General features: G+C 38.1%; 1 protein-coding gene across 1 annotated transcript in view; it reads left to right on the forward strand.

Moving 5' to 3' along the window:
* The window catches only part of DNAH7 (dynein axonemal heavy chain 7), a 344,384-nt gene that overhangs the window by 89,967 nt on the left and 241,408 nt on the right, over positions 1-13,009 (forward strand). The window contains exons 16-17 of the mRNA XM_030916210.1: positions 3,260-3,484; positions 5,632-5,778. Coding sequence (XP_030772070.1) covers positions 3,260-3,484; positions 5,632-5,778 — 372 coding nt within the window. The remainder of the gene's footprint in view (positions 1-3,259; positions 3,485-5,631; positions 5,779-13,009) is intronic.

Consider the following 13,009-nt stretch of genomic DNA (forward strand, 5'->3'; position numbering starts at 1 on the left):
AACTCAGGTTGTAACGTCTGGAATGGGTGATTTCCCTCTGGCTACGGCTGGTCTAAGTGGTCCCTCCGTGGACATTGGCTGAGGTCTGCCCATGTTGGCAGCACCGAGTTCCAACACAAAGTCCCATCTCCCTCCCTGAGAACACAGATTCTCAGTGCCTCGCAGCTGATGCTGGGGGCTGGGGGAGGGATGGCATCCACAGTTCAAGACTATCTTTCCCACCCTCTTCAGTGCCTCTTTCAGTGATATGAAGTTATACCAGGTACTCTGATCATTCACTTGATGTTTGGTTTTCATGAAGGTGCTTTTGGGTTTAGATAGTTATTAAAGTTGGTATTTCAATGGGGAGAACGATCAGTGGAGGCTTCTATTCAGCCATCTTTCTCTGCCTCGATCCTAATTTTAAAATATTTAAGTGCGCCCAGCAAAACGTAAAAATCATTCAAAACTTTCCATACACAGGAAATTATAAAAAAAGAGTTAAAGTGATTACATATATATTTTTAAAAATTATTCACTTAAAATTTGTTAAAATCATTAAAACCAATGTTTACATATCAGTCTCTAAGGGAGTTCTGTCCTTTTAAAAGTATTTGTACTTGGATTGAGGTCCTTCATATGTGACTGTGTGTGTGTAAAATATACACACATGCCTATATATATTCTTTTTAAAACATTTTTATATTTTATATTAATTATGGAACAGCAAGTGATTCTTTGATTATGGATGATTATAAATGTAGTTGGAGAGTTAAGTTGTAAATTCCTGTTCATTAAAGGAAAATTCCTTTGGAAAAATGAATATTGAATATGGAGAGTGTCATTTATTTATCCTCCTAGCCATTACTGGAAGTATTTAGGAATTTGGGGGTTATTTATTGTGAATTTCTACTATACATAACATTGCCTGATATTTCAAATATTTCTATATTTAAAAAAGATTATTTCCACAAGGGCAAAACAGCAGGTGAATTTATTCAGTACAGAAATCAGTCCTTTGGTATTGGTAAGGGGAAATAAAAATCCAGTCATTTGACTACATAGAAAGCTGATTAAATTATCAAAAATATATTTTCAGTTAGACATTTTGTTACTTGTGGAAACCACCATAGTTTGCATCCTGTTGGTTTGGATTTACAACATAAAAACATTTAGTCTAATTAGAATAATATATCAATGAACAATTTCTTTCTTTCTTTTTTTTGTTTTTTGAGATGGAGTCTCACTCTGTTGCTTAGGCAGGAGTGCAGTGGCGCAGTCTCTGCTCACTGCAAGCTCCGCCTCCTGGGTTCACACCATTCTCTTGCCTCAGCCTCCCGAGTAACTAGGACTACAGGCGCCCGCCACCACGCCCAGCTAGTTTTTTGTATTTTTGGTAGAGATGGGGTTTCACCGTGTTAGTCAGGATGGTCTCCATCTCCTGACCTTGTGATGCACCCATCTCGGCCTCCCAAAGTGCTGGGATTACAGGTGTGAGTCACCAACAATTTCTAAGCAACTTTCTCCTTCAACAACATTGTTAGGTCTTCATCATTTCCTTCCTTCTCCCTTTCTTCCCTTTCCTTCTTCCCTTTCCCTTCCCTTCCCTTCTTTGCCCTTGCCCTTATCCTTTCCCTTCCCCTTCCCCCTCCCCTTTTCCTTCCCTTTCCCCTTTTCCTTCCCTTTCCCCTTTCCCTTCTTTCTTGAGACATGTCTCATTCTCTCACCCAGGCTGGAGTGCAGTGGTGTGATCTTGGCTCAGTGCAACCACTACCTCCTGGATTCAAGCAATTCGCCTGCCTCAGCCTCCTAAGTAGCTGGATTACTGGCACCTGTCACCATACCCAGCCAATTTTTTTTTTGTATTTTTAGTAGAGACTGGGTTTCACCGTGTTTTGAACTCCTGACCTCAGGTGATCCACCTGTCTAGACCTCTAGGTTTACAGGCATGGGTTGCAGGCATGAGCCACCATGCCCAGCCGATTTTTAATATTTTCTTAAAAATACAAAGGAAGAGTCAACCGTGGTGGCTCACGCCTGTAATTCCAGCATTTTGGGAGGCTGAGGTGGATGGATCACCTGAGATTAGGAGTTTGAGATCAGCCTGTCCAACATGGTGAAACCCCGTCTCTACGAAAAAAACAACAAAAACCTAGCACATGCTTGAATCCCAGCTACTTGGGAGGCTGAGGCAGGAGAATCGCTTGAACGTGGGAGGCTGAGGCTGCAGTCAGCCGAGATCGTGCCACTGCACTCCAGCCTGGGTGACAGAGTGAGACTCCAGCTCAAAAAAAAAAAACAAAAAAAACAAAAAAACAAAACAAAAAAACTTTATAGGTCAAAACAATTCAGAGAAAGAGGAAAAAGTGGCATTCAGAGTGAAGTGAACGTGCATCCATGTTTAGGTTATCACATTCCCACCTGCCCAATACCCATAAAACAAGAATTTCATTCCATGACACAAAGGAGCTCTTACTACCTTGAATGGTAGTCCAGAAGTATTGGTACCAGGGGGACTGGAACTAACAAAAAAATTTTGGTTGTCCTTGAGTATTCAGTCGTGGGATAAATGTAACAAAGCCATCTGTCTGCTGCCCTACCACTCTGCTGCAGCTCTGCTGACCCTCAGCCCCTTACCCTTGCTCCTTCTTGCCATTGGGCCCATGTTCCCTCCACATGCATCCCTCTCCACTTGTTTCATTCCCTCATTTCCTTCTATTTGTGCCTCTCCAAGATATGGGAACTACCCTCCACCTCTCACTACTTCACATCCTTATGGTATGCTCTGAGCAGTGTGCCTTTGCAGCAGTTGTCTCTGTTGCAAACTTGAAGTTTTACATTTGTTCTGGTGGCTATTTGGGTAAAAACAGACTCCCCAACTAGACTGCAAACTCAGGGAGGGCAGAGCCCATGTCTGTCTTTCATTACACTGTATTGCCAGCACCTGGCACAGTGTCAGGCCCATAGCAGGTGCCCATAAAATGTTATTCTGAAAGAATAAGTCGTCACTCAGTATCTGCTTCATATCTATCTTCTGTGAACCCACAGCACTCCTCCCTGGTTTTCCATATGTTGTTAAGCGTTTTCTTTTTTTGTTGTTGTCATTTTAGTGAGATGTTTTGGAGGGATGAGAAGGAAACTATGCTGTAGTCCCTGATTTTGAACCAAAAATGTTGACTTCTAGTAAGTCTGTGCATAGTTATGCAGTGTATTTCCACAGGCTGTTTTGTGACATAAGCTGTTTGTTAAAATGCCACCTATAATTTTTGTTTTCCCTCAGGCTTACATTCAGAAAGTGGAGGTAACTGATATGATTGAACTAGAACAGAGATTAGTGGATTCCAAAAACTGCCTTGCCTTCCTCATCGAGTATGTCAACTTTTCTCCAGCAGACATTAGGCTAAATAATAGTGTTTTCCAGTGGTATGGAAGGATGGGAGAAATTTTTGAAGAACACAGGAAAATCATTAAAGAGAAAATAGAACAATATCAAGAAGGTCTGAAGGTTAGCATCTTAGATATTTTATTTTCATTTTCTGGAAATGTTTTATTTTTATCTTTTTACATAACATTGTCAATTATTTTATTTCAGAGTGCATACTTTTAGCTTTCTCATTCTATAATGTTATAATCTCATAAATGTTAGTGGGAGACAGTAATATATTGGATCTTTTATAATGCTTATTGGATGATTAAGGAGTCAGTAGTATATTGATCAATATGCAGTCATTTCTCGGTTTTTCAAGGTAACATAAAAAATGGAATATATTGTACATAGGTGATAGTTAATAAAAATAGTATTTATCTTATATAGTTTATAGTACTATTTTCAGTTTTTAAAAATTGTTTGAATATCAAAGCTCCCTTAATGAAATGTGCTTTCATACCTCATAATTGCTCACTCTCCTAAGCATTGTGCCCAGAATTGTCACTCTAACATTCAATAACTCCAGCTTTTTTGGGGGGTGGAGGGTGGGAGGTGGTCTTCCATATAAGATGGGTTGTGATTTGCCCATTTCCCTGTCCAGCTTCCTTGCCTACTTCTCCCCACTCCTTGCTCGTGACTTTTCAGTAACCCTGTCAACTTCTAGGTGTCTGCTGTCCTATGCTTTTTGTCTCCTCCACATTCTCCCCATCACTCCAAGGACACCCCTGCCCTACACGTGCCTGTTGGCGTAGCACACTCTATTCATTTTTCTGAGAAGCCTTCTCAGCAGACCTCAGTGCTGCTTCTCCTCTCCTGTGCTCTCACTTTGACCACATCTCCATTGGATAATTATCTGATCATTATGTTAGTATTTGTAAGTCTGCCTCCTGATGGGACCATCAGCTCCTTGAGAGCAGGGCTGTTTCATTGTTACCTTTCTCCATTTATATCCACTGCTCAGCACAGTGACTGACACACAGAAATGCTGTGAGCATTCCATAGCTACTGTCCTAGTAAATGACTTAATATTTACAGTCTCACTTTACAGATGAAAGAGTAAGTTTCCCAAAGATCAAGAGACTTGTTCGAGGCCAGCCAGTACAGATGTCCTTTAATAGCAAGCCATGCTGTCTTTCTATTATATGTATAGCAAATGTAGTTAATTGGCAAAATATGTTGTTCGGAGAATAATTCATAGGCTTAAAAAAACTGTTCATTTTAAACTGTAGTTTATGTTTTTGTTTTACATTAAAGCTATATCAAATTTTTTTAAAACCACAGAAAACATCATGAGTAGTAAATATTAGATGTTTAAGTTTCAATATAATAGACTCTTAGAAAATTGCTAAGTGGCCCAGGATGATTTATGCTGTGTTTTCAACCACAAGCTATACATACTGTTGATGAACTTTTCCTCTCAGTTTGCCTCCCCTACTGGGCCAAAGCAATAAGTTTGCCAGGAAACTAGAGAAAAGAGGACAGAAATCAGCCTAGATCATCTATAAAATAGAAAATCTATTTTTGAATAACCTAAATTTTTGAAATATTTTATTGAGCTATTTTTTAGAGCCATTTAATTTAGAATGCCTTACCAATACCAATTATGTAATAAGGCTTTTTAAATTAAAACATGCACACTTATCTAATATTAGAACACTATAGTTTTTAAGTGTTTAAATCTGGATTTATTTACCTTACATGTTTCTTGTGAAGAGAGCCCATGGGACAAGAAAAATAACCTTGGAATATCTTGCTTTAGTATTGCTAATTGAAATGATATCAGAGCACAATTAAGGAAATTCTGTTTTTCTCAGTTGTTTATAAAAATAGCATAGGTAAAAATTGAAATTTTCTTTCAGTCCCATTCTTGGTTATTAAGAGATTTTTCAAATGCTGATAAATTATTTGTTTGCATAAATTCTTCAGCATATTAAAGATCACCATTGTCTAACATTTTGATTCATTTTATTAGCTAGAACTTCTTACATAGATAATACAGAGTTGACTTCTTCTAATCCGTGAGTTAGAGGAATTTAAATCCATTAATTTAAAATTTTAAAATTCTGCATATTTTAAATCCCAGTCATTTTCTGGATCATCCTTTTTTGTTTTACCAGTAACAAAATATAGTAATAATAATTCTAGTAACTCCTACAAAGTTTAAATTTTTTGACACCAAAGGGTTTTAACTTTTAAGAATATTAACAACAAATTGTTTTCATTAGTTACGGTGTGAACGGTTTGTGGAGGAACTGGAGAGTTATGCTAAACAATCAGAAGAATTTTATTCATTTGGAGATCTTCAGGATGTTCAGCGGTACCTAAAAAAGGCTCAAATACTGAATGGAAAGTTGGATTTAGCTGCAGATAAGGTATAATTCAAAAATTCTTAAAAAGATGAAAATTAGTTCAATTTTAAAAGCATTGAATTTGTTTTAGTTATTCACCTTTAAGAAATAGATTCAAATAAAACTGTTTAACCACATTTAATTAGAGGATAATAGAATGACACAAATAGATTTTATAGACATGCTTCAAGGCGTAGCAGTATTGCTGTTTTCTATTGGTAGCGATACATTTTTTTCTATGTTAAAGATAGAGTTATACCTCAATCTTCTTTTTAACCTTTGCATCATTTAATTATTTGCATCATAGTTCTACTATAGTTAGGTGTCCATAGTTTTGAGCAGAAGCAGGCAAATGATAGTACCTGGTTACTGTTTAGTTCTTCCATCTCCATAGAGGATAGCTTAGATTCAGTGGCCATGTTTTAAGATTAGATCCATTATTTTCTCTCACCAAGCAATTTTGTTCCCAATACTACTATTTCGGAAATCAGCTTTTTCATTAGAGGAAGCTGGAGGAAAAAGAACCATACCCTTTGCCATATAAGATATTTACAGAGTTTAATTGTATTTTATATGAAAAGGAGAATGAAAACATACTATTAACTATGATGCTCTATCATTTTTCTTACATTGAAAGATCTTAATATCAATTCAGATAATTAAGTGTTTTATAATAATCACAAATATGTCAACACATGTGGAGAAAATAAAAACTCTAGTCATTTTAAACCAAGGCCACTGAGTTGGAACAAGATGGCTGAATAGAAGCCTCCACTGATAGCTCCCCCCATCACCCACAGGAAACCAAGTTTTAGCAATTATCTGCACACAGAAAAGCACCTTCATAATAACCAAAAATCAGGTGAACAATCACATTACCTGGTTTTAACTTTATATCACTGAAAGAGGCATTGAAAACCGGAAAAACAGTCTTGAAACCCTGATGCTGCCCTTCCCCATTCCCCAATAGTACCCATGTGGTGCAGAGAGAAACTGTACACGTGGGGGAGGGACAGCGTAGTGACTGGGGGACTTTACATTGAACTCAGTGCTGCACTGTTGCAGCAGAAAGCCAAAACTGTTCTGACCTCAGCTGGCACCTACCCACACAGCATTTGGACCAGACATAGCCAGCAGGGAAGCACCAATCCCAGTGATCAGAACTTGAATTGAGATCTCAGCAGGGCATGCCACTGTGGGCTAAAGTGCTCTGGAGTCCTAAGTGAATTTAAAAGACAGTCTAGGTTACAAGGACTGCAATTCTTAGGCAAGCCCTGATGCTGTCCTGGGCTTAGAGCTGGTGAACTGGGGCAACATGTGACCTAAGGAGACACCAGACAAGATGGCTGAGGAAGTGCTTATGCTGTGCCTCTCCCAACCCCAAGCAGTGTAACTCACACCAATGCAGGTGACTCCTTCCTTCTGCTTGAGGAGAGTAGAGAGAAGAGAAAAGACAGCTTTGTCTTGCATCTTGGATACTAGCTCAGCCACAGCAGGGCAGGGCAACATGCAGGGTTGTGAGGCCCCCATTTCAGACCTTAGCTCCCAGATGACATATGTAGACATACCCTGGGCTGGAAGAGAACCCGCTGCCTTGAAGGGAAGGACACAATTCTGGCAAGATTCATCACCTGCTGACCAAAGAGCCCTTAGACCCTGAATAACCAATAGTGATATCCAGGTAGTATGCTATGGGCCTTAGGTGAGACTCTGATACATGCTGGCTTTGGGTACCATCTCAGCCACAGTGGGGTAGAGAACCAAGTGGGACCTTGGGGCCCCCAAGTCCAGGCCTAGGCCCTTAGACAGTATTTATGGACCTGCTATGGGCCAGAGGGGTGCCCACTGCCCTGAAGGGCGAGTCCCAGGCCTGGCAGTATTCACCACAAGCTGACTGAGGGGTGCTTGAGCCTTAAGTGAACATTGGTGGTGGCCTGGCAGAACTCTCCATGGGCCAGTGGTGGCAGCAGCAGGAGCGGCTCTTCCACTTGTGGAAAGAGGAGGGAAGGGTGGGAAGGATTTTGTCTTGTGGTTTGGGTTCAAGCTTAGCTGCAGTAGAATAGAACACCAAACCTGGAGAAAGATACCAATATTCAAGTCCAAGGTTTTAGAACACCAAGCAAATTTAACCCAAAGAAGACTACCTCAAGGCATTTAATAGTCAAACTTCCAAAGGGAAAAAATAAAGGAGCCTAAAAGCAGCAAGAGTAAAGAAACAAATAGCACACAATGGAGCTTCAACATCTCTGACTGCAGGTTTTTCAGTGGGAACCTTACAGGCCAGGATAGTGGCATGACATATTTAAAGTGCTGAAAGAAAACACTTAGAATGGTATATCTCATGAAAATATCCTTCAAACATGAACTAGCAAGAGAGATTTTCCCAGACAAACAAAAGCTGAGAGATTTCGTCAACACCAGACCTATCCTACAGGAGATGCCAAACATAGTTTTCAAATCTGAAAGAACAGGACGAGCAATAAGAAATCATCTGAAGGCATAGAACTCACTGGTAGTAATAAGCACACAGAAAAATAGACTATTTTAATACTGTAATTGTGGTATGTAAACTACTCATGTCTTAAGTAGAAAAACTATGAGCCCATCAAAAATAATTAATACAATTACTTTTCAAGATATAAACAGTACAAAAAGATACAAAGAGAAACAAAAAAATTAAAAGGCAGGAGGATGAAGCCAAAGTGTAGATTTTTTAATTAGTTTTCTTTTTGCTTGTTTATGCAATCAGTGTTGTCTTCAGTTTAAAATCATGGGTTATAAGATATTATTTTCAAGCTTTATGGTAATCTAAAATAAAAACTATATACAACAGATACACAAAAAATGAAAAGCAAGAAATTAAAACATACCACCAGAGAAAATCACCTTCACTAAAAGGAAGACAGGAAGGAAGGAAAGGAAGAGAAGACCACAAAACAACCAGAAAACATAAAACAAAATGGCAGAAGTAACTCCTTACTTATCAATAATAATATTGAATGTAAAGGGACTAACTTTTCTAATCAAAAGACATAGCGTGGATGAATGGAACTTTTATTTTTTTTTAAGGAAAAGCAAGACCCAATGGTCTGTTGCCTTCAAGAAACACACTTTACCTATAAAGTCACACATAGACTGAAAATAAAAGGATAAAAAATATGTATATTCCATGCCAATGGAAACAAAAAATTACCAGGAGTAGCTATGCTTACATCAGGCAAAATAGACTTCAAGACAAAAACTGTGAGAAGACACAAAGAAAGTCATTATATCATGATACAAGGGCCAATTCAGCAAGAGGATATGACAATTATAATTTATATGCAAGAAGCACTGGAGTGCCCAGATATATAAAGCAAAAAATATTACAGCTAAAGAGAGAAATAGATGTCAATACAATAATAGCTGCAGACTTAACCACCTCACTTTTGGCACTGGACAGATGTCCCAGACAGAAAACCAACAAAGAAACATCAAATTTAATCTATACTGTAGACCAAATGAACATAATAAATATTTACAGAACATTTCATCCAACAGCTGCAGAATGCGAATTCTTCTCAGCATAAGGATAATCCTCAAGGATAGACCATATGTTAGGTCACAAAACAAAGTTTAAAACATTTTTTAAAAAGGAAATAATATCAAGTATCTTCCCTGACCAGAGTGGAATAAAACTAGAAATTAATAACAAGAATTTTGGAAACTATACAAACACATAGGAATAAAGCAATGTGCTCCTGAATGACCAGGGGGTCAATGAAAAAATTAAGAGGAAATTGAAACTTTCTTGAAACAAATGATAATGGAAACATAGTATACCAAAACATATGGGATCTAGTGAAAACAGTGCTAAGGGGAAATTTATAGATATAATTGCCTACACCAAAAAAAACTAATTATGCACCTTCAGGAACTAGAACAGCAAGAGTAAACCAAACCCAAAATCAGTAGAGAAAAGAAATAATAAACATCAGAGCAGAAACAAAAAAATTGCAATGAAGAAAACAATAAAGATTAATGATATGAAAAGTTGGTTTTTGAAAAAATAAAATTGATAAACCTTTAGCTAGACTACCTAAGACGTAAAGAGAGAAGACCCAAATAAGTAAAATCAGAAATGAAAGAGGAGACATTACAAATAATTCTGTAGAAATTCTAAGGATCAATAGTGGCTACTATAAGCAACTGTATGCCAATAAATAGGAGAATCTAGAGGAAATGCTTACATTCCTAGATACACACAAAGTGCCAAGATTGAACCATGAAACAATCCAAAACCTGAACAGACCAACAAGTAACAAGATAGAATGCATAATAAAAAGTCTCCCAGTAAAGAAAAGCCCAGGACCCAATGGCTTCACTGCTAAATTCTAGCCAACATTTACAAAAGAACTAATGCCAATCCTACTCAAACTATTCTGAAAAATATAGGAAGAAAGAATACTTCCAAACCTATTCTATGAGGTCAGTATCACCTTGATACCAAAACTAGACAAAGACACGTCAAAAAAAGAACTTTAGGCCAATATCCCTGATGAACATTGAGGCAAAAATCCTCAACAAAATGCTAGCAAACTGAATTCAACAATGCATTAAAAACATCATTCATCATGATCAAGTGGAATTTATCCCTGGGATGTAAGGATGGTTCAACATAAACATATCAGTCAGTTTGATGCATCATATAAAGAGAATGAAGGACAAAAATAATATGATCTTTTCAGTTGATGCTGAAAAAGCATTTAATAAAATTCAACATCACTTCCTGATGAAAACCCTCAAAAAACTGGCTATTGAAGGAACATACCTCACCATAATAAAAGCCATAAAAGGCAGACCCACAGCTAGTATCATACTGAATAGGGAAAAACTGAAAGCCTTTCATCTAAAATCTGGAACATATCAAGGATGCCCACTTTCACCACTGTTAGTCAACATAGTGCTGGAAGTTCTAGCTACAGCAGTCTGATGAGAGAAAGAAATAAAGGGCATCCAAATTGGAAAGGAAGAAGTCATATTTTCCTTGATGATTTTTTCTTTTTTTTGAGACAGAGTCTCACTCTGTTGACCAGGCTGGAGTGCAGTGGCGCGATCTTGGCTCACTGCAACCTCCGCCACCTGGGTTCAAGCGATTCATCTGCCTCAGCCTCGCGAGTAGCTAGGACTACAAATGCACGCCACCATGCCCGGCTAATTTTTTTTTTTCTTTTTTTGTATTTTTAGTAGAGATGGGGTGTCACCATGTTAGCCAGGCTGGTCTTGAACTCTTGACCTCGTGATCTGCCCGCCTCAGGCTCCCAAAGTGCTGGGATTACATGCGTGAGCCACCACGCCTGGCCAATATGATCTCATAGCTGGGAAAACATAAAGACTCCTCCAAAAAAAAGAAAAAAAAAAACTATTAGAGCTGATAAACAAGTTACAGGATACAAAATTAACATACAAAAATCAGTGGCATTTATATATGCCAAAGGTGGACAATCTGAAAAAGAAATCAAGAAAGTAGTCCCATTTACAATAGTCTCAAATAAAATTAAATACCTAAGAATTAATTTAGCCAAAGAAGCCACAGGTCTCTGCAATGAAAAGTATAAAATATTGATGAAAGAAATTGAAGGGGACACAGAAAAAGGAATATTCCATGTTCATGGATTTGAAGAATCAATATTGTTAAAATGTTCATACTACCCAAAGCAATTTACATATTCAATGCAATCACTAACAAAATGCCAATGAGATTACTCACAGAAATAGAAAAAACAATCCTAAATTTTTGTCTCCTGCCCATCCCCACAGTTCTACAATTTTTGTGGAGCCACAAAAGAAACTCGGAATAGCCAAAGCTATTTTGAGCAAAAAGAACAAAACTGATGGAATCACATTACCTGGTTTCAAATTAGAATTCAGACCTTTAGTAACCAAAACAGTATGGTACTGGCGGAAAAACAGACACATAGACCAATGGAACAGAATGGAGAGCCCAGAAACAAATTCATAAATCTACAGTAAACTCATTTTAGAGAAAAATGCCAAGAACATACATTGGGAAAAAGACAATCTCTTCAACAAATGGTGCTGGGACAACTGGATATTCATATACAGAAGAATGAAACTAGACCCCTATCTCTCACCATATACAAAAATCAAATCAAAATGGATTAAAGACTTAAATCTAAGACTTCAAACTATGAAGCTGCTACAAGGAAACATTGGAGAAAACTCTCCAGGAATTTGGACTGGGCAAAAATTTGTTGAGTAATACCCCTCAAGCATAGGCAAACAAAGCAAAAGTGGACAAATGGGATCACATCCAGTTAAAAAGCTTTCGCACAACAAAGGAAACAATCAACAACATGAAAAGACAACCCAGAGCATGGGAGAAAATATCTGCAAACTACCCTCCGGTGAAGGATTAATAACCGGAATACATAAAGAGATCATACAACTCTGTTAGAAAATCTCTAATAACCTGAATTTAAAATAGGCAAAAGATGTGAAGAGATGTTTGACAAAAGAAGACATATGAATGGCAAATAGGCATTTGAAAAGGTGCTCACCATCACTGATCGTCAGAGACATGCAAATCAAAACTACAATGAGATATCATCTCACTTCAGTTAAAATGGCTTTTATTCAAAAGACAGGCAACAATGGCTGTCAAAGATGTAGAGAAAAGGAAACTGTCATACACTGTTGGTGGGAAAGTAAGTTAGTACAACCACTATGGAGAACAGTTTGCAGCTTCCTTAAAAAACTAAAACTAGAGTTACCATATCATCCAGCAATCCCGCTGCTGGTATATACCCCAAAGAAAGGAAATCAAGATATCAAAGAGATATCTGCACTCCCACGTTTGTTGCAGCACTGTTCACAATAGCCATGATTTGGAAGCCTAAGTGTCCAGCAAGAGATGAGTGGATAAAGAAAATGTGGTATCTGGGGGTGATGCCAAGGTGGCCGAATAGGAACAGCTCCAGCCTCCAGCTCCCAGCATGAGTGACACAGAAGACAGGTGATTTCTGCATTTCCAACTGAACCTCCGCTGCTGATACCCAGGCAAACAGAGCTGGGAGTGGACCTCAAGCAAACTCCAACAGACCTGCAGCTGAGGGTCCTAACTGTTAGAAGGAAAACTAACAAACGGAAAGGACATCCACCCCAAAACCCCATCTGTACATCACCATCATCAAAGACCAAAGGTAGATAAAACCACAAAGATGGGGAAAAAGTAGTGCAGAAAAGCTGAAAATTC

The sequence above is a fragment of the Rhinopithecus roxellana genome, chromosome 14, assembly GCF_007565055.1.
Source record: "Rhinopithecus roxellana isolate Shanxi Qingling chromosome 14, ASM756505v1, whole genome shotgun sequence".
NCBI classification, from domain to species: domain Eukaryota; kingdom Metazoa; phylum Chordata; class Mammalia; order Primates; family Cercopithecidae; genus Rhinopithecus; species Rhinopithecus roxellana.